General features: G+C 35.7%; 2 protein-coding genes across 3 annotated transcripts; one reads left to right on the top strand and one right to left on the bottom strand.

Annotated features, from left to right (window-relative positions):
- Positions 1-1016: 1016 nt before the first annotated feature.
- Positions 1017-14046, bottom strand: LOC110815269 (CD2-binding protein-like protein). Of its 2 annotated transcripts, none has more exons than XM_088206470.1 (10): positions 13709-14046; positions 12851-13064; positions 12086-12211; positions 11818-12000; positions 10551-10680; positions 9375-9416; positions 8682-8990; positions 8525-8600; positions 6873-6950; positions 1017-1340 (listed from the first exon to the last, which is right to left on the bottom strand). In XM_088206470.1, exons 1-10 carry the CDS (start codon positions 13777-13779, stop codon positions 1280-1282), a joined length of 1290 nt encoding a protein of 429 aa, XP_088062596.1. In that variant the 5' UTR covers positions 13780-14046; the 3' UTR covers positions 1017-1279. The 2 variants fall into 2 exon arrangements, with proteins under 2 accessions (XP_088062596.1, XP_021898661.1); XM_022042969.2 differs by having other exon boundaries at positions 8525-8588; positions 13709-14043.
- A 368-nt stretch (positions 14047-14414) lies between these two features.
- On the top strand, positions 14415-20197 carry LOC110815263 (DCL-like protein). Its single transcript, XM_022042963.2, has 4 exons — positions 14415-14933; positions 15662-15776; positions 19401-19579; positions 19692-20197. Exons 1-3 carry the CDS (start codon positions 14548-14550, stop codon positions 19575-19577), a joined length of 678 nt encoding a protein of 225 aa, XP_021898655.1. The 5' UTR covers positions 14415-14547; the 3' UTR covers positions 19578-19579; positions 19692-20197.
- The last annotated feature ends 2548 nt before the right edge of the window (positions 20198-22745 follow it).

Below are 22745 nucleotides of genomic sequence, written 5' to 3'. Positions count from 1 at the left end.
TTCATTATTCAAATATAATAATTTATGATTCAAATTATACTATTTCCTACCATATAAAATAAATTATATAGATGAATAATAATTTACCATTAATCTTATGTGAATAACGTGATTCATAATAAATCATGAAAACTAAATTAAATCATGTTGTTCACCTAGTTTTTCTTAAAACTAGATCTTACCAATTTACGTAACTTTGCTATTTACTTCGAAGTTACAATTTTGGGTATCATATAATCTGTTGAATGTTGTTATTTCGAAAGATAATTTATGTTACGCACATGTACATCATTTTATTCAAAGATAATGCTTTTTAGTTTACTAAAAATGTTAGTAAAAATTTCTTAAAATATTATAGTCAATCATGACGTTTTTACATGCCACAAAACTTTTGATTCATGAACTATGTTTTAAATTTAAGATCCATTTTTATTTGCATTTCTTGATTAAGAAAATTGTTTCTTAAGTTCAGTCTTTTTTAACTTTAATTTAACAAATATGAAGTCTAAAGATTTGTAAAGAAAAATGATGAAACCCTAAACTGACGTTTATGATGGAAATCGTCTACCAGTCTCGTCAGAGTTCAGCACCTTATAAATAATGAGTTGTCAATAGTTCTAATTGTTGAATAATGACCACGCATAGCATGAATGGTGGATTCCAATTTGTTACCACATGCTACATCCTACTTTTATTAGTTAGGAGGCAATTTTGGAAGGTAAGCTGACGAAGAACTTTCGCTTGATTGGACACTCGGCTTCTTCTTCTTTTCCCATACGAAATTTCTTCTTCGTTTCCCATATGTATTTCCAACCGCAACTTTCCATTGTCCCTTCATTCGCTACACCAAACTGCGAAGGGAGAGACCATTTCCTTCACAATAATGCATCCAGAACTATGCTGCCTGGTGGTGGATGAATGGTTCTAACAAGCATTCATCTAGCTTGCCTGTCTCTATCTCAAAAACAATGGTAAAGGTGATATCACAATTATGGGTTCTGTCTGTCTCTGTAACCTTGATAAATAAGCTCCAGCCACCTCATATTTCATTCTTTAAAACTAGAATTAATTGTTTTGGTTCTGGGTCATCACGCAATACATAGCTGAAGTTATAGCCTTTCCTCAGCAAGAAAACTCCACGCAAGTGTAAATTTTTCAAACTTCTCTTTGAAAAATCCTGTGCCTACAGCCTACATTATACCAACCATCAAATCTCTTGAACTGCTGCACAACAATTTGCTCTATACATTGTAAAAAACCACAAAACTTCAATCGTCATTTATGCTGGATGATGCGCCTCAAATTTCTCATACTGGCCAGTCTCCTCGTTAAATGAATACCTGCATTTTAAGGGGGGCATGCACCCATCAAAGTAACAGGACAGAGCATTAGGTATGATAGTAAAACAAAATGGAGCAGTGCTACATACTCTACAAGGAATATTTTCCCAAAAGAAAAAGAAAAAATATCATTCTTTTGAAGACCAGTAAAGGAGCACCAATATGCAAAAACATTTGCAACTCTTTCAAAACAAAAAAGATATCTAAGATCAACAAAACTAACCCCGCCTTTTTTTGTTGGACATAAGAAAGAGAACATATGAAGCCAGTAAGGGGTATGATATACGTACAAAACCAAAAATTTTACAAATCGATCAAGATGGCTATGAGTTCTCCTAAATCCTCATGAGACACAAGAATTGTCGTTTAACAAAATACTGAGAGTCTAGAACCATAAATCATAAGGCTGCAAAAAAAAGAAAAAGAAAAAAAGAAGCATCCTTGAAAATCCTTCTATTCCTCTCTTTGCATACCACCCACAAGATCGAGTCAAGAGGATTTGGATAGTCATTTTTCACCTTCTCTTATCACCACAAATACCTAGCCAAGCCCAAATCTCATCCCTCACAGAGCTTGCTATCACCCTATCATATCCAAGAAACCAAAAGCATCGTACTGGATACTACTGGCAAACTAACAATGCAACAGGAGATGATTGAGAGATTCCGCTCCTACATAAATAGCATCCATGGACCAAAATCTTGTCTCTTTTCCTAAGTTACAATCATGAGAATCCTTTCCCTTACAGCTTCCTAAGCCAATTGCCCTAATTTAGAGATTCATTCACCTTCTAAAATAGCCTTTCATGAGAGGACAAGTTAGAGAGATGAAACTAGAAAAATCTAATGAAAAGGAAAGCCGCAGATTTATATCTGTATTTAGTCCAATGGTAAACCAAGATATTTTAGCGGAAGATAGCTCACCTTGTACACCAGAATACTAACAAAGAAATTCATGTCAACAACAACCTGCATGGCCACCAATTCTAATTTGGTTAACTTATCTTCAAACCTGATACTACTTAGAAACAGAGAAGAAAACATCTTAGAGAAAGTAGAGAATCTCTATAAGGCCCGCAAAAGAATTGGAAATTGTTAGCAATAAACAGGTGTTGCACCTCTACTGTATTCTCTCCTTCACAATGCCAATCCCTTGGTCTTACCTCCTTGTCTCTGATAATCAACTTGTTCAATATCTCCATAATAATAAAGAGGAGGATCACCTTGCACAAAGGCCACTGGAAACATCTACGGAAGCTCCTTTTCCAAAAAACAAAGGAAATGGCAAGGGGATAAAGCAAAAGGATTTCCTCCTAGGCTTAGCAACTGGGATATCATTTCAAGCCCATAATTCATTTTTAGTAGAGCACTAACAACCCAGCTAAAGTTCAGGAGACGGAGGGTATAATCCCAAAGCCTTCTGATCTCTGGAAACCAAAGAAGACGGAGCGGATTCACTCTCATTGTGGCAGAAAAGACACCTACTTATTATAATGTACCTCTCTTCACAAGATTGTTTGTAGTCAGAATCCTAGTGAGGGAAGAAAAAGCAATTCTCAAGGCCACTTCTGTTCTCCATATCTGTTTCTATCGAGGATCATATCCTGCACTAAATGGTTGTTGTAATTGGATTTGACAACAAAGTTTCACTCATAGAGAGGCTTTTGTATATGTATATATATGTATATTGAATACAGAGAAAGGAGGAGAAATATAACCATGAAGCTATTCTCCATAATGGAAAAAAACAAAGAGTACAAGAGGAGAAAAACCTGCCATGTCCAAAAGATGACAGCCAGCCAATATCTATGCAAAGTAGGCAAACTAGTCTTTGAGAAACGCCATGCGCCTTAAGCCACATGGACACTGGAAAACTAACCGTATCTCAAAGAAAGCTAAAATGAGAATCACAATTTCTGAAAATCCTAACAATTTTCTCTAACCATATTCCCACAACCCAGCAAAAATAGCTCAGCACCATAAAGCCTTAACATCTTTTCTCCAATCCACGGCTTGGATAGCTGGAGATAAAAACACCTGAAGGTGAAAAGCAAAAACCCAAGACACACCAGACTACAAAGTAAACAAGACCAGACTCCAAGTCATCTCATAGTGAAACATTCAGCAGCTTTATAACACATCATGAATGCCCCAGGAGATAAAGCACAATTCGACTATCTCGCTTGGACAAATTGTAAGTATCAGCCTATTCAAGAATGCAGTCCAAACAGAGGCTTTAACCTTTAAAGGGCCATGAACCTTCAAAAAACACTTATTTCAAAATATTATTATGAATACAAGGTTGCTGGTTGAGAACGCAAAGGATTTGCAAGAAAAAATGCTAGAAGGAGCCAAAGACCAAATTCTACGATCAGGACCCAAAAAAAACCAAACAGAACTGAAGAGTAGTAACAAAGAAATCATTTCAGCAGCTCCGCAATCCCTGAGATATCTTAAAAAACATGTTCTATGACATATGATCCTTTAAGTAATACAAAAAGAGAAATATGATCACTATGTCTCTGGAATAAATTGTACATCCTTGGGAAATAAGTGGCTAATGGAGTAGTATCAACCTAGGATCTGCCCAAAAACTGTGGGAACCATCATCCACCCTCAAGGAAGAAAAGAAGCATAGAGTCTCAAAATAGTTTTTAGGGTTTCCTGTAAATAGTAGAAGAGCTGATTTTAGAGTCCCAGCCATTCCGAAGTAAACCAAACTTGATCTTGACCACTTTGTGGCCTTAAGAAGCTTCTAAACTGGATATATTGAAATCAAGCTTACTTCAGGAATGCTCTATCTGAGCAAGAAAAGAAACCCAGTCACTAGTTAAGATTTAAGAGGTGAGCATCTCATTGGATTCCACTACTGCATGCCTAAAAATAACCAACAATCCAAGCCTCCTTAAACCAAGAAATAGAGTAGATACAAGGAAAGCCCACCTTCAAACGCCTCCTACCACATCAATGATCATCTAAGAATTTAGCTGTCTGCCATCACCACCTTGAAATGAATATGGTTATAAAATCTACCAAATTCCTCAAAATCTATCCCCAAGAAGTAAAGTCATAAGCACCTCCAATCAACCAGACACACAACCTATCTGCTACAAATCAAACTTGTTAATGCATTTCTCCCATATAGAATGAATATAAGACAAAAACCACCATTTCCATTTAAGCAAGAGCTTGATTGGACCTTTGCAATGACCTTATAATTAAACCCTCATCGCTCATTAGAGCCACAAGGTTATCTTACACTCAACCCTATCACCCCAGAAGAAGTGATACTGACCTTACACACTATAATCTAAGTACATTCATCAGAATTCACTCCCTTCCAAACCAGCACCAATTTAGAATACCCCAATTCACCTTCATGTCCGGATAGGTAGGAAGCACCAAAAGCACACACCTAATGTTAATCAGGGCAGCACTATCTCAGAAAAAGAATGTGGCATCTACAAACATAAAACATGAAATCTCAACATTTTGACCCCCTTCACCACAAATAGCCTGTCCTTTCTAAAAGGAGGCAATTAAAAGCTTCAATGCAAGAGTAAATTGGGGATGGGAGATTGCCTCGTCTGAAACACTAGGAGGACCAAAAATCAAATGGTCCAACATTTGATAAACGGAAAAGAGACCATCAAATTGCATTGAGAAATTCATCTACAGCATTTCTCACTAAAATCCATTTTCCCAAGGATATATGGAAAAAAAAAGAAGCATGGAACATGATCATAAGCTTATCTATCGTCCAATTTCCGAAATAAACCTGAGGTTCCCTTTCAAGTTAGATCAACCATTTAGCAATGAATGATGTATCTAACTTTTTGGGCCTCCCACAAAAGCTTGTTGAGTTCCCCCCACCCCTTCGTTGACTATCTTACCCAACCTTCCAACCAAGACTTTAACAATAAGTTTGCAAATGCTTCCCACCAAACCAACAGATCTAAAGTCTTTAAAAAGTCCACCCATAAGAATGAGCGCTAAAAAGGAAGAACTGACCACTAGCCAACTTTCTAAACATTACAAGTTCCTAAAAACATCAGTATATCATCCTTAACTTTAGTAGGAGAAAAGGATGTCTATGAAGAAGCCACTTGGACCTGGGTCGTTGTCCCTGTTGCAAGAGCAGAGTGACTCATTCATCCCCAAATCATCTAGCTTTGGTCTCGACAGCTTGGTCTCACTACTTAAGTTGAAGTGGAACACTTTGGCAGCCTACTCAGCTCTTTGTTGGTCATAATTTCTCTATTAACCAACACCAATTGGGAATGAAAGTGTTACAGGACCAGAGTTTTTCATCCTATGAAAGTATTTAACTTGATTGTATATTAACATTATGAAATTATTTTACCAATAACATCTTTTTAAAAGATTTAAAAAATAGCATTATATATAAACATTAGTATAATATTGTCTTAGCCCTCCTCTCTTCTCTTCATTAGCATTCTTAATCTCATTCCAAGAATACTAGAACGAGAGCAAGAGCTGAAATTACCTCTTCTATTCATTACCTTCTTCTCTCATCTCTTCATTTTGTTTATTTATTTTTTCTTGACTAGCATGAGTTCATATTTTTTATTTCAGAAAAAATAATACTAGAACGAGAACGAGTCCTTGAAAAGGTAACATAGTGTTACTTTCATGCTTTGTCTTTCATCCTCTAGCATCTTTATCTAAAATGCAATTTTCAAAGAAATAAAAGGATGCCCATTGTTCAGAGGAGGCACATGATGGAGGAGGTGTGCGGGTGAATTTTTTGGATTTTATAAGATTAGGACTTCAAAAGTTATTTTATGGACATTTCAGCTTCACTTGGTCAGCTTGTAGGCTCTCTAACATCAAAGTTGCCCTTAGTCCCTCCCAATACAAAATCAAGGACTATTAGCTCTCTACCAACTGCCAAGCACATCAGCAAAATTTTATGAGCCCTTTGAGAGCTTATAAGCTCCTCTTGACTAAAACATAAACCAAGCCAAACACTCTCTAAGAAACAGAAACATTTGCGGCTACAACAAAAGAATCACCCTATACTAGCACTAGGAGGACCAACGTCACGAAAGAAAACCACTTGAAGACATTGCCAAAGTCATCCAAGCTGCCAACCAAAACGTAAAACCAGAGAAGACTAGAAAGAGGATGAAAATTTGACCAAGCAAGGAGGCTCAAATTACCTCCAGAAACCACCCTGACTAACATGTAGACCTAGTGCGTCAGTGTTCAGTAGCGTGGGGTAATGCTGGTTGGTCACTTATGGCTAGCAATTTTACTTCAGAGTTGGATCCACTGAATTGAAACTCCAATAACAACAGACCTGATTTACTCTCTCGTAATGTTTTAGCACGACTATAATTTTTGCTTACCCTTTAGCTTACTATAGGCCATATTGAAGCAAATGTTGTGGCTTTATTGTAAGGAGAACAAGAAAAAAACTATAAACAGGAAACTAACACTAACTTGTACGGGAGAACACTATATGCGAAAATACCATATAGGAAAATATATTATAATATCTAACAATTACCATTGGCCCAATGCTGCAGAGTAATATAATCCAGTGGATGGGTCATAGTAGTAACCCAAACTGCTGCTGTAATAGTACCTGAACAAGAATTTGCTGCAGTTAGATTGAAAAATACATAGTTTCTAATGGAACTCGTTAAGAATTTGGATTTTAATTTTTCAATTATCATAACTACTATTTAGAAGAACTGTAGCATATGATCTCAGAAACCCACAACGATGGACTGAACATATAAATAGGTCATTTGAACAAGAAAAAAAAGCTTTTCACTCTCATTTAGTCACATCACACGAAATTTGCAGAATCCTATGAACAAATTATGTATTGACCATTATACACTCCAGCTCATGTCAAAATTGCAAAGAATGATTACAAGTTCCTAGTTCTCCAAGAAAATGTTGACCAATTTTTTCCAACAGTAAATAAATTACTAAATAAGCTAAGTAAAATTAACTCCATAATTTTTTCATTTACTTTTTACAAGGAAATAAGTGTTATTAGAAGGGAAAGGGAAACAAGGAGGAACGATAAGATATTCTCCTATAACAGAAAAAACTAAAGAATATACATATACAACAAAGAGACAAAAAAAGAAAAAAAAAAGAAATCAAAATAATAGAATAACAGAAAATGAAGCTTTTAGAGACCTTGGGGGAGGAGAGAGGGTGTGGCAAATAACTATTGTGAGAAATCTCAATGACTGGCTTATTAATGAGTATGTGAAACTTCTTGGCACTTTATCTCGTGTGTACCTGGATGGTAGCAATGATAGTGCAATGTGGTCTCTGACCAAGAATAGGCTTTTTTTGGTGAAGTCATACTATAAGTTTTTGACTAAACATGATCATAACAGCATCAGTTTCCCAGTTAGACAAATTGGAAGGTGAATATCACCCAGAATCTCTTTTTTTGTTTGGGAGGCCAGCAGAGAACGTATTCTTACCATTGATAAGTTGACGAGACAAGACAAGACTCTGGTGAATGGATGTTAATAATACAGGGACAAAATACAGGAAATAATACAGTGGTGGACATCCATTGTATTAGAGACCTTGGGAGAGGAGAGAGGAGAGAGGATGTGGCAAATCATACAGGAAATTTACATGATTCAGCAATGTGCATGACTACATGAAGCCACCCCCAGTTTTTTTTTACAATGAAAAATTCTTATCTGACCAAATAGGCTTTTTCCTTTGTATAAGTGATTAAGGAGAAAATTCAAATTTACAAGCATAATCCCCTAAGGGAAATTCCAAAACCGTATTCTGTAACTTTTCACTAACTTTTTTTTTTTAAATAAGTAATTTTTCACTATCTAGAACAGATAACTGATGTCTTAACAAAATCACCAGCGAACTGAACTAGGATAACTATCAAATTAGTTCTTTTCCTTTGCATGTTTACCAAACCGACACTTTTTGTAGTTGTGGAACACTATTGTTTTGAAAACATTGTCCAGTCATTTAAACCATGCAAATACCTACCACCCGCAACAGCGCAGAGGATGTCCACCATCATACAATACTGGCATACCGAAATGAGAAATCGGGCACACATTTTTTAAAACCACTAACAAAACAAGCTACAAACAATTTCCAACATAAATAATTTAAAACAGCTATTTCTAAGATATAAAGAGTGAGAATGAATACCCAGAAGATTCGTCATAAATATAATCAGAAGATCCATCATTCATGGAGGTTTGTAAGGCTCCACCTACCAAGCAGACTATGTGTCAGAATAATAAAGTTAAAAAAAAAAGGTTAGACTGTTACATCAAAAGATTTTTGGTGGAGAGAGGAAGTTTACTTTCTGAATCCATGTTTAAAGAATTCGATGAAGACTGATTGACTGCATCTGAATTGGGGCCAGAAGATAAATTAGTCCTATTATTTGATGATTTGTCAGTATTGTATTCATCTTCATCCGCAAACATATCATAAGCATCATCGCCACTGCTTCCAATATCTGCAGCCGTTACATCCAGCTTTGAAGTACCAGCAGCAGAATTGGACAATATTGAAGAGCCTACTCCAGTGTCATTTACATCAGGGAGCAAATTCTTGCCCGCATCAGATCCTCCATTTTCCTTTGCTCTAGTTAGCATCTCATATCCTTCTGAAAATATGATAAATAGAGAGAATATAAATAAGTAATCCAGATATAAATAATGCACTTATCATCATTTAACTGGAGTTCTTTTACCCATCTTTACAGACTAAAACTCACCGGGAACAGAAACCATAGAAGCATCTGGTTATCTTACACGGCAACAAACCAAAACAATGAACGCATAGGCTTTGGAACCAAGAAACATTTTATATACATAAACTTCCATGTGACAAAGGATCTCACAGAGCATCCAAAGGCAATCAAAAGCAATTGCACACTTTTTCCCAAAATCCATAAGGATGTGCACCCTACTTGACCAATAAATAAAACTGCTTGAACAACAATGAAAAAGTTGAAGATAAGTAGAAAAACACGAAGCTTTTCACCAACCTGCCTCCCGCTCAAAAACCTCCTGTTTCTCATGATAAACATCTGCAAAAAGGGCAGGTGTAAGACAAGTAAGCACTACAATAAGACTGGGAAAAAATTATTAGCTTGTCAGGGGAGGGAAACCATGATGCGTAGCACAGCCATGTGTATAATACAACAACAAAGTATATTCTGTTTTCTCTTTCTACATTTTTTTTTCCAGGAAGGAGGATAAAAAAGGTTTATTAGAAAAAACAAAGGAATTAAAAGCTAGGAAAGGACTTCCTCCAATAAGGAACAAAAAGAGAGATTACCAAAAAAGCGCAGAAATAAGGAAAATAACATTTTTTTTAGATAAAAATTGTAAGGTATATATTAACAAGGTACCAAAAAGAGGTACCCCCCACGCACAAAAGATTTACGAAATAAGAAAAATAGCCTGTGAAAAATATTAAATAGCATCCTCGTTTTGTAGCATAGATAAAGGAATGTCCCATAAAAAAAAGTTCTAAGAGACAAGGCACACCAAAGGTCATCAACCAAATTAGAACAGTGTTTAAAAATTTTTGCATTTCTTTCCAACCAAAGGACCTACAAACATCCATTGAGCTTCATAATCTTATCCTTAGGCAAGAGAAGAATAATATCATCTACAAATTGCAAAAAAGAAATTTTAGAATCCTCCTCCTCCATGAATAGATTCCTCATCTCAATTTCCCTGCTGAGCACCATGTTAAGAACCCACCACCAAAGGAAATAAGAAGAGAGACACTAGGAATTCCATTGCCAAATCATTAATGACCTTTAAGCTAGGATTTTAGTTACCTGTGAGTAATCACACATAAAGTGACAAAAATAACAAGCATAATCTAATCCAAGATCTCCATCTAACCCCAAAACCTTTTTTTTCTATCATCTTATACTGGAACCAACCCACAGTTGACTCTATCATAAGGCTTCTCAAAATCCAACTTGAAAACAAGGCTAACTCTCTTCATTTTTTTGATGCCTTTAAGAACTTAGAGACAAGGCAAGCATCGAAATTTGCCTACCAACAATTCAAGCACTTTGGTTGAGAGAAATGTTCTCTCTTAAACCTCTCTAAGTAATGGTTGAAATGAGTGACTTTAGCAAATGTGATACTTTTTATACTTTGTAATTCGAGTAAACTACTAATTCGGAAAAAAAAACACTTACTATATTCACCATTCTGAATCAACTTGTCAGCATCCTCAGTAAGCTGATCAAAAACATGCTTCATCTCGGATGACATCTTTTCCTTCTTGTTATTTGAAGTCCCTTTCAACCTTCTCAAGGCGTGTAAAACCTGTAAGGCAAAGTAAATTTAATTTAAATATTTTAAAACCATTTATAGTATCAGTGGAATGTAAAACTGACATCATAATCAAAAGCATTCAAAAGTCATATTATGCAGGACGTTCTAAACTTCAACCATTCCGAACTTAAACCAACCATGCAAGACATGTTATAAATGTTATTTTTTCTAATTCTTCTAAAAAAATACTATTGGAGCTTTACTAAACAATACTACATTTGCTTTTTCATTAAAAGTCAAACTTTGGAGCTGTAATCAATATCATAACAAAAATGATATTAGAACAAGGTAACACCAAGAGTACCACATATTGCTGATCAAAGAAAGCTAGTTTATGCACCCTGCTGTTATGCACCTCTATGATCAAATTATCAATACCAATCTCCCTCCTATACTTGAAAATTAATAAGATATCAGACAATGACCTAATTAGTGAATTAACAGATCAGACCTCAATTAAGATAAAGAAAAATAATAAGAAATTGTGAAATGTTTCACAAAAAATAAATAAAGCATCCATTAACTGATCGTAATTCTAGTTTTTTTAATATTAACTAAGAAAAACAGCAATGATAGTAAGCAAAATTAGTGAAAGGGATAGAAAGATTATATTCCTCCCTATGACGCAAACCAAATACACAGCACTTCATCATGCAACATCAAACTGCGGTAGGAAATAGTTTTCTACGATGACATTAAAGAGATAATATTTCTCTACTGTAAAGCAGCCATCAGCATTTCATGTAATAATGAAACTAAATTATAGAATAATTTTTCTGTTGACATTTGCTATTGGGTTATCCAATAAACCTCTGTTGCAATGTTTTTTTGTTCCTAAATTACAAATACAGCCATTTTCATCAATTAGAAAGATGAGTATTTCCAAAAAATGCACAATAATGCACAAGCAAACATTTCACCCTTGCATCCAACATATAATTATTTAAGGGATAACGAAGATAGCTACAGATCTAGAGAATCCTTTTCTAGAAACAAAGTTTGGTAAATCCTTCACGATTACGATGCCCACAAAGACTGGACCACATGGCTTTATCACGGCTGATGTTAATTCAGAGAACTAAACTTTTACCAAAAACAAACTATAACCGAGGGGAGATTTAAGTGTACCGTTTCTCCTGGCTCAAGGACATTAGCAATGCGCCTTTTTATCATTCCAATGTCTTCTGAGGAAAGATCATGACCTGCATCTTCATTGTTATCTTCTTCGTCATCTTCATTCTCAATATCATTTGTTGCTGAGGCCACTCGAGAATATTTTGGATTTGCTTCAATACTATCAAGCCATGCATCCTGGAAAAGATAACATGGAAGTGAGTTGCAATGAGATTGGTTCTAAATTTAAAAGATCAACAAGAAGATTGATGCAACAACTTACTTTAATTTCATTTTCATTGACATATTCAATGAAATTCCCCTCTGCGTCAAAGTACCCTTCTTCCCTCTCTTTGTTTAGGTTGAATGGTTCTATGTTTATCCCATCTTCAATCAAATTCTCATTATCCTGTCATAAAAAGTTCCTACCATTACTATCCTTCTGATGAATCTGACAAGTCTCTTCCATTTCCAGCAAATGGGCACACTAAAATGCAAGTGCTTTGGAAAAAAGAATCTCAATGTAGATAAGTATGCATTACAGATTCTAAAGTAGGGTAACCTCACAACTTCTTTCGAGAAAACAATAGAAATAAAATTGATAAATTTTCAAGATAACGTTGTGCATGAACTGTTGGATCTCTGATTTGGACACTTCAAGGCTGGACAACATTTGAGTTTCGGGTCATTCAAGTTTGCACAACTTCAGACTCAAAATATTATCATTCAATTAGGACCAGGCCAAGTTTTGGATAGCTGTGGTCAATATTTTGTCACTAACCACAGAACACTTACAGCTAAATAAAATTATATGTTCCTTAATGGCTTAGAGAAAAGGTAACATTTATCTCCTAGGGAAAAAAAAAAAGGTTACAAGCTAGGAGAGGGCAATAAGAAGATGGCAACATCCTTGTGAATACAATAATTCTTGTTTCCTTCTCAAAAAATACAGAAAGAAAGAAAGAAACGGAGAGCGGAAATGGGGTCACACCCAAAACCATGAGAGAAAAACAATGTTCAAGAAAGAAATATGCATTTGAAAATAAACCTCATAAGTCACTTCAGCAGCTGAGACATCATTGAGGCCTTTACTTTCTTCACAGAAAAGTTCAGTAGTCATCTGACTCCGGCGCTTTGCACGCTCTTTGGCAGCAAGACGTGGATCCTTCAAGTCTGCTGGGTCATCTTCAGTATTTCCCTTGCCCACCACTACATTTTCTGCCTTCACCTTTTTACCCTTGGGAAATCGAACTTTCTTCTGTCTGTCAAATTTGATATTGAAAACTAAGCAAAGCCCGAGACAAGTATACAACACATAATTGCAAGTAAATTTTTTTTTGAAATATAATTGCAAGTAAATGATGTACACAAATGAATATGATACAAAATCTCCAGCACCAGTACCTACACACCGGATCATTATCATTTGTTAAGTAATTCATTTAATTAAAAATATAATTTAGATTTCTCATCTTGTGATGCATTGCCATTGAAGCCACAAAGTGTAGTGGGCACCGTAGCCGATCTCTAAAGAAAGATATTATCTATCTATCAGTTTGCATGTGTGCGTATAACATGACAAATCACTGACAAAAGTTTCCACAATCCTATATTAATTTTAATGGAACGGTTGCGATGATTAGCTGAAAGAAAGAATTGCATAAAATAACTTATTAATGAAAAATGAAAGGATACAACAGATGAATGGGTGTGCTAATGACAAGATTTTGCATCTTTAATCCACATGGATAAATTAAAATGAGAGGTATCATGTTCTAAGAAAGAAGGAAACAAATAATTTGGTAAATTAACACAAATAAACCATCCGTTATATTATCCCGCCATAGACAACATAAAGCACATAAAGCACATAAAGAAAGCAGTAGTGGGAAGAAAGCGGTCTTACGCAGGAGGTTTATTGGAGTCATCGTCTTCCAAGAATGGCCGCTTAAGATTAGAGCGCAATTTCTCCCCCATTGAACTCGAAGTAAAGTAACTTTAACAAATGGAAAGGTTTTCGCAGTCTACACCCTAGAAATTCCTGCTAAAAGAACTCTAAACTCTCTCTTTTTTTCCTCTAATTTGATCCCATCAAAGAAGCCCTAAAGAAACAGACGAGACGAGGGACCTGGAAGATTGAAAAACCAAGCAGATAAGAATTAGAGAATACGGAGGCTCGATTTTTCTCGTATGAACCGGCGAGGGGAGCAGAACAGCTCCTCGGCCAGGCTGGGCCGGATTTGGCCGGAGCCAGCTTTTTTAATAGTCGGGCTCAGCCCGATTCGGTAGTTCGTGTTTGACTTTTTTGCCAAGTAATTTTTTTAAAACATTTTTGAAGCCCGATCGGAGAACCTTAATTTTTTTTTTTAAAGACAAATATTTAATTAGTTTCCAAATTATGAAAAATATTATATTTTAATTTTAAATACATTTTATTATAATTTAATTCTCGATTACAATTATAACCAATCTTAAATATTAAATGGAGAAAGAGTTTTTTTGTTTAAAACTGTCAATGGGCCTGAAATTAGGCCCAAATACGCAAATATTGCAGGTTGCTCGCCTTTCGATTATCTGGAGAGGTGTTTATATGGCACTTTGCAGAACCCATGGCTGGCTGTACTATGACCGTTAACTTCTTCACTTCGCTTCACTTCGCTTCACTTCCATCCATTTTTACCCAAAACCAAACAGAATCCCAAAACTATGCTCACATAAAGCTCCCCACTCAACCTTAAAATCCCCATGGCTTCCATTTCTAAACCACCGCCTTGTTTCCATCCTTTCTCTGCCCGTATCTCGTTCACTGCTTCTCCGCTTACCTTATCGTTTCCCCACTGTCACTGGAAAACGCCCCCGCTTCAGCTTCGTGCTTGCGCCATAAGAACCGGTTCCGGCGGTAATAGAATTGGAAGCTTGGAATCTTCAGGCTCTGATTTGCTTAGGAAGCCCAGTATACTGCCGGACAAGGACCCCGGTGGAGTTTCAGAAGAAAAAGAAGAAGACGTGCAAAGGAACGCAAGTTATAAGGAGGAGGCTGAAGTGGACGAATGGGTCGATTGGGAGGACCAAATTCTTGAGGACACTGTTCCGCTCGTTGGCTTCGTTAGGATGATTCTTCACTCTGGCAAGTATGTAACGCCATATTTAGGCTCTTCTCTGTTCCTTCGTTTTTTTCTTTCCTCAATTTACGTGTTGAAATTGAATTATTTTGTTCAGTTTCGTGAATCAACAAAATGTGGAAATAATTTGAGCAAGTTTATGATTAGGGCTTTAGACCGGAATTATCATATCTGCAATCATAATGATTAGCAATTGCGGCTATACTGATTTTTTTTTAAACGCGCTAACTAATTGAAAGTATTTCTCAATAGACCGTAACCAATTGAGAGTATTACTCCTGGTTCTGTCTATCACTAGACAAGTTATGGTTTTCTGGCTCTTCATTAATTTGTTCCCGGGGATTGGTTCCTGGTAATGGCGGTGCTGACCATTTAGGTGTATTTAGGATTCAAATTAATTTATAAAAGAGTATTCATGGCAGTGAGAGAGTGTAGGAAGCTGCCAGCATACCTTGCTCATTTTGCTAAGGCTCTCAAATGCACTGAAGTTCCTGATGAACCTGTTGCCTTTTGTTGGCACAATCTGAGTATTGGCCTCAATCTTCTTTTTTTCATTTGCCATTTGCATTTTCTTGGCTTGAGTTATTGGCGTGACAACTGGTAGATCATGCATCTTTCTTCTCTTCTTTGTTTTGCTTTGCACTTTTTTATAGTAGTTGTAACTAAATTCTTTTTCAAGGCATAGGGATGGTTTTATGATTGTGGCACTTCCTTGCTTTTTGTATATCTTCTTGCAGATATGGGAGTGGAGATAGATTGAGTCCTGAGCATGAGAGGACTATTCTTGAGAGGTTGCTTCCATACCATCCAGAATTTGAGAAAAAAATGGGCTCTGGAATTGATTATATTACAGTACGTCTCTTGCTTTAGTCACTGCCCATCTGATTATAGATGTAGTGAAAGCTTTTTTATTAGGCGCCACTTCCCTATATATACTGTTCTTTAGGCAAAACTATGATAGTAAGTTCTAAAAGAACTCTTCTATTAAGCAATTTAGACAAGTTTTCTTCATACTTTTCCAACAATTGCTTTGTGATTTTATAGCCTTGGGTAGAATCAGAAACTGCTGGATAGGTGTGCCCCTGAGTTCTTTTTCATTGCGTACTGAGAAGTATATGCAATCTGGAGAAGTATTTATGAACTAAAGAGATTTCTTTATTATAGTCCTAGCAGATACCAATAGCCTTCTACTTCACAAAAGTACTCTTTATAGTGAAACCAGAATATGATAGTGGCTGATTTTACATAAACTTCTGTTTGATTCACTAAGAGAAAGTTGGAATTCCTGCTGTACACAATTGCAGCTTCCATTTTTGTTTTATCCACCATGTTTCAATTATTGGGTCAAATTTGCTGTTTCTTTTATTGTTTCCAACCCCTTCTGGAGCCTCTATTGTATCAGTCAAATAGATATATCTTTATACTTCTAATTATTTCTGGGTTTGTTCCTTCCTCTCATTTCATCAAGCAGAATGAACAATATGTGGCATATGCATATAGTGTTCTGGTTCTAAAACTAGCAATATATATGACAGCTTGCACATCACCCATGTTGCTTTTTCCACATGGACTTATTCTGTATTTAAGGGTTATTGCTACCTTCATCGTAATTGTGAGATATCTTTTCATCACAATAGGCAGCTTTTGCTGTTGTGTCTTTTATGCATTTGATTGTTCTATTTATAGTTTTTGAGGAGGATGTCTTATTATCCGCATTTGTATTTTCTCCCTCTTGATTCCTGATAATATTTCTTTTTCTATCAAAAATTACCTTATTTTCCTTTTATTATCATGTATAAAACTGTAAAACTGTTACCTTTTTCTATCAAAGATGTACATACATGCAGTATAAATACCTGTAAGTACAAGAACAAATCATCGAAGCAGATACGGGTCATTTATTTCTCTCCCTATGTCTTTCACTCTCAATCTTCTTGTCTCTCTTTTATTCTATTCTTCTTGTGCTATTTCTCTCTTAACCCCAATTCTACACTTTCTCCAAATTTACCTCTGACTTGGTATTAGAGCACTCCTTAGCATCATGTGCGTCTCAGATAGTACTCGGGCTCAAGAAACCAAGAAAATTGAGGAAGTGGTAAAACAAGAAACACAAAGTAGTTGCAGATGTGGAAAAGAAAATGCATCTTGAATTACAAGGCATCAAGCAATTGACTATAAGTATGGGAAAAACCACGGCAGCTGAACTAACAATGAAAGAGCATTGCTTGACTGGACCTCCTAGAGAAATAAAAGCTGGTACGAGATGCGTGGACCCAAAATAGAATTTCCCAGGTTTGCTGGAGAAAACTTGTATCGATGGATTTATAAAGCTGAACATTATTTTGAAGTGGAAGCTGCACACCAGAAAGTAAGAGTTGCTGCTGTGTATTTGGAAGATGAGGCACTAGAATGGTATCAAATGCTCATGAAGAACAGAGAAAACCGAGGTTGACCTAGGTGGGTAGAATATGTAGGTCACCTTCACATCCAGTTTGGAGATACAGCTTGCTATTATGATTTGACTAAACTAACTCAAAATGGGTCCTGAAGGAATATTTTAAGGCTTTGACACCTTGGTGAATAGAATCCCCACTTTCTTGCTTCCTTGCAGGCTTTCAACCTGTAGTACAAGCTTTTGTAGGAACTGACTGCCAGTGAATGTTCGACATGCATACAGTCTTGGAAGATTGCATGATGAGGTTCTTGCAACAAGACTATTCTCAGTCCATATATCCAGTCAACCGTTATAATCCACCAAAAACCTATTAAAAAAAAAAACTTTGGTGCCACCTAGATCCACTTCTTGTGTACCACCAGAAACCATTCAAAAGCCCTGTTTATCCAACCAAGAACCCTGTTCTTCCTACCAAACCAGAACGCTGTACCAATTTACCTAATTGCGGTGTTGATCTATTCTCAGTGGCAAATACCCAAACAGAACCCTGTAAGTGCTAGAAAAGAAAAGGGTCCAGAGCTTAAGCTATTTTTGTGATGAAAAATACCACATTAGACACCGATGAAACACAAGAAATTAGTGATGGTGATAGTGCATGAACAAGAAAATGAAGAAGAGACTGACTGCAGTCCCAAAGAGGAGGTTGAAGAACATATACATGTGTACATTTCTGCTATCAATGGCTATGACAAGCCATAAAATACCACCACTGCAATGAGGGTAACTGGTACTTATGGAAAAAAAGTCATTAAATATTCTGGTTGATTCGGGCAGCAGCCATAACTTTCTAGAAGCATGGACTGCAAAGTACTTGGGACGCAAAATCAGTCCTACAAGAGCAATGCTGGTAGAAGTAGCAAAGGGGCTATGCAATTGAATGAAACACCTGCTGTAAAGAGTTCACATGGAAGATGCAAGGAAAAGAGTATGTTGCTGAATATTTTATCATTCTGTAGGAGGAACAGAAATGGTGCTAGGAATCAAGTGGCTGTATTTATTGAACAACATAGCCTGGAAGTTCAAAAGAAGGAAGATGGGTCAAGTTACAAGGACAATCAGAGGAGAACATCCAAGAAATACCCCAAGCAAAAATATCCAAACTGCTTCAGAAATAAAAAATACAGTGCACCTTTACTTTGTTCATGTTTTCTCTACAAATTCAGACTTGAATTAGAAAAAATCTAAGCGAGCTGTAGCCAGTTCTAGACTTGTTTCAAGATGTCTTTTCCGTACCTTGCCTCCTCTAAGGCCACCTGACCACAAAATTACCTTGACAGAACCCAACAAGACGGTAAACATCCATCCCTACAAGCACTATAGAGAACAAAAAGACACCATAGAAAAAATGTTCACAGAACTATTAGAATCTGGAGTCATCAAAAATAGCAACTGTTCATTTTCGTCACCAGTTGTATTGGTGAAAAGAAAGATGGAACATGGTGAATGTGTATTGACTAGAGGGAGCTCAAGAAATGGACCGTGGAAAACAAATTCCCAATTCCAATTATAGAAGAACTCATAGATGAATGAGGGGGATCCACCATCTTTCCAAACTAGATTTAAGATCTAGTTATCACCATATCCTAATGGCAGAAAAAGATGTCCAAAAAATAACTTCAACACATGAAGATCAATTTGAGTTTTTAGTCGTGTCATTTGACTTGACTAATGCACCATCAACGTTTCAGTTTCTCATTAACAGTATTTTCGGACCTATTTTATGCAAATTTGTCATTTTCTTCCTGGATGATATTTTGGTTTCTAGTAGGTCTTTGCAACACAAACAACATTTAACAGAAGTGCTCACCATTCTCTGAACATGTCATATATTGTTTACTTGTGCACCAGGAAGGAAATTAGTATCAAACAAGAAATAAGTGTCTTTTTTTTCATCATTACTGAGAACATGCTGGATCATTGTGTTAGGTTTTGAGAACTTTCTCCACATCAAACTAAGCTCATTATTTAACTAATTTTAATTAATTTGTCATTGAATGATAATTCTTGTCTACGATTGACAGGTAGGATATCATCCTGATTTTGAAGGCTCGCGATGTTTGTTCATTGTTCGAAAAGATGGAGAATTAGTTGATTTTTCGTATTGGAAATGCATAAAGGGCCTGATTAGGAAGAACTATCCCTTGTATGCTGATAGCTTCATTCTCAGACATTTTCGCCGGCGTAGGCGGAATGGGTGAGGGTAATATTCTCAAGCTGTCACGCCATATTGTTATTGTATGATGTCAATTTTTTGTTTTGTTCTTATATTTTGAAGTGTCTCATCTCCATTGGGCAAAATTATATGGTTGTAGAAGCAGTTGTTGCAGATTCTTGAAGTTGGGATTCTTGGGGGTAGAATTATTTTCCTGGAAGACAAAACCCAAGGCTGACCAACTGGGATTGGGGTATTTAATTCACACCAAAAAGCTCAGCTGTCTTTCACTCACTATTTTGCTGGATCTTAAATGATAGGGATAATAGTTTACTCATATTTCACTTTTGCTCAGCTGTTGCTTCTGCATATTGGCTGCCTCCCTCTCCACCATGGTCTTCCCCTCTCTTGCTTTCTGTGTGATAGATTTGGTCCCCAGCTACCTCCCTCCCTCTCTGTCTCTCTCTTTTTTTAATATTTGCCTCCAATCATGCTGAACATGCCTATTTTCCAGAGAACTATTTTAGCTCAAATGTTTGTGGCTTTGAAGTCAAGAGGTTGGCCCGAATTCTTTCTTCTGTTAGGAATATTTTATGAGAACAAACTGCCTATCTCCAGTTTATAAATTAAAATACAATTGTGACATGGATACATTTTCCTTCTTAACATGGATAGCAAATGTTAGCTGCCTATGTGAGGTGGTAATTATTGACTGAGACTATATTTTTTAACATCAGGTTTGCATGATTCAGAAAAAAAGAAAAAAGGAAAAAGAAAAAAAGGAGCAGATTTATATGGGGAAAATTTATTTTTATGATATTTTCTCTTCTAAAGCATGCACTGTCTCTTTTAGGGGGAAAAGAAATTGTTTTGTTTCGCTAGGGTAATTATGAGAATTAGGAGGGTTCTATAACTTAATTTGTCAACGCCACAGCTTCCGAAACTCTTCCTAGCAGTAGATGGTACCGTTACCCATGTTCTTTACGTATAGACTAGGTTCTTTATAATATAAAGCTCTACCAGCATCCTTAAAGATAGAAAAAGTCTGTCCTAACTCCATAAACCTGACTTTACTAACTTATAATATTAATTGACCTGATCACTTATCGAATAACTTGAACATTGAAGAACTCAATAAGTAAATGAGAATCTAAGCAGTCTAATGCTAAAAAGACTTCTTATTTGAAGACTCAGAAACCCAAAATATTACTGAAATCCGATAAGATTGATTCTCTCTTTCTAAAAAAGACTATAAATGTAATCACATCTCAAACCTATAGACAACATAATTTCACATGAGATGCAGAAAGACCTGGAAATTAATAATAATCCGAATAGAGAACCCAATTTCCAAGTGAACAAGAAATTGAATTTTAACATAAGAAACTTATTTAGTGATCCAATGAGTTGAATGACTGGAAACTTGATATGAGCAGAACCTGGTATGAGTCTAATGGATTTGGTATATCTACATTTTGGTGGGATGAAGTGATTGATTCACTCAGCATTTTGCTTCCAGATTATGAAGTTCTTAGGTGTATCTCCAGGGATTTGAACATACTTTTGTATCTACCGGTTCAGTGGAAACCGAACTTGAGAGGGACGCTAATAGTTCTGACAAGATTTGTGATCAGTAATCAAAGATTAATATCTTTTTTTATTAAAAGATCAATGATTAACATTTTGAAAGGATATTAATATGATATCCTGCAAGTCCTAGGATAGGAAGCTATGTACATATATGTAAATAGTTTATTCGTGAGTTATGAGATACATTTGGGAGTATAGTGGTTTATATTTTTTTTTATAGATGAGGATGAGGCAGGGTTATGTTTAGAGCGTCCGCGTTTTTCCTGAACTTGCAGGTCCGGCTTGAATCTAAGCTTTTGTTTATAAGATGTTTGCACATGGTCTTAAATTCATCAAACTCAGAATCCAATTTACTATTTCTTGATTCCTCCAGAAAAAAAACATAAATAAACCTAAAATTGTTGGATTGTCCTCGTGATCCTCAACACGTGGATGGTGTAATTGCTAAAGTTGCCTCCAATAATTTGTTCGACAGACAGGGTTATTATATCCTTTGGGTGATATAAATATATGGGTAGACACGTGTTTGTCTTGATGCAAAAATCCAAACCATCTTTGTTGCAACCTAATGGAATCATACACAATGCACAATAATACAAGTGAAAAAGCTTACACTTCGACAAAAGTACAGATGGTGAAAGGAGTTTTTGTCTTCTTCTAACATCAATAAGATCTTCAACTTCCCACTTAGGAGTTTGGATGAAAAGGACGAGTTACCTTCAATATTAGGGAATTCATACCAGACTCAGTCTGATTCCCTTTTTCCTTTTTTAAAAAGTACAAGATATTTTTATCCACTTCCAATCTCTTCAACAAGATAAATATTAATTATCGTTTCCAATTCATTGTGTGAAAAGTACAGCTTGTAGCAGCCCCATCATTCTATTGACTTTAAACCCAAGGAACCCTTATCCTGTTTACTGGTAGAAGTTAGGTGAAAGTCAGAGAGAAATTTCAAATCAAGACTTTAAACACTAAATATATTTTAAGAAAGAAAAAGCAAGACTGTATTGTCATCTTAATAAAAAGTCAACGGTCTTGCTCTGTAAACAGGAAGGTAATTTACACATGGGAATGACAGGAAAGAGGAAGGTAAACATAACACCAAGAATTATAGTAGTAAAATAAGTTTTCTTTTGTCAGCAAATGTGATGTAATTGCAACTGAATCCATATATATATATATATATAATTGGTTATAGATGAACACAATCCCCTAAATTTTTAGGTTATTATCTTTTTATTCTTTTTAATTTTATTTTAAATGTAATTATCTTAAATTTTTGTCATTACAAAAATTATGTATGGATTAGACAGGTTCTTATTTTAGATAGAAAGTGGTCCGTAACTGATAATTACGAACAAATTCTAGTGACAAAATTTCAAATCTTCTTTTAATGTAGTAACAGAATGAAAAGGTTACAAAACTAAAGTGTATAATAGTTGCAACACAAGTTTAAAGATATTATCTGTTTTGATATCAGCTTTTACTATTCTCAAAGATTTTCTCAATAACAACATATTAAATCTTGCACCCAATAAAAGATTTGACAACATATTAATTCTTTTGTCATTTGGAAACGAAGAAAAATTGCTAAGTGGTTGTGTATGCTGATGTTAATGAA

Source organism: Carica papaya, chromosome 1 (assembly GCF_054855325.1).
Source record: "Carica papaya isolate Zhongbai chromosome 1, ASM5485532v1, whole genome shotgun sequence".
Taxonomy (NCBI): Eukaryota; Viridiplantae; Streptophyta; class Magnoliopsida; order Brassicales; family Caricaceae; genus Carica; species Carica papaya.
This window is presented reverse-complemented; position numbering and strand designations above follow the sequence as displayed.

Excerpts from the sequence above, each read along its gene's own strand:
- LOC110815269 (XM_088206470.1), bottom strand. The coding sequence starts at position 13,779 with ATGGGGGAGAAATTGCGCTCTAATCTTAAGCGGCCATTCTTGGAAGAC. Across the intron at positions 12,001-12,085 it reads TCAATGAAAATGAAATTAAA|GATGCATGGCTTGATAGTAT; the intron begins GTAAGTTGTTGC and ends TATCTTTTCCAG. Across the intron at positions 6,951-8,524 it reads ATTTATGACGAATCTTCTGG|GTACTATTACAGCAGCAGTT; the intron begins GTATTCATTCTC and ends ATTCTTGTTCAG.
- LOC110815263 (XM_022042963.2), top strand. The coding sequence starts at position 14,548 with ATGGCTTCCATTTCTAAACCACCGCCTTGTTTCCATCCTTTCTCTGCC. Across the intron at positions 14,934-15,661 it reads ATGATTCTTCACTCTGGCAA|ATATGGGAGTGGAGATAGAT; the intron begins GTATGTAACGCC and ends ATCTTCTTGCAG. Across the intron at positions 15,777-19,400 it reads CTGGAATTGATTATATTACA|GTAGGATATCATCCTGATTT; the intron begins GTACGTCTCTTG and ends TACGATTGACAG.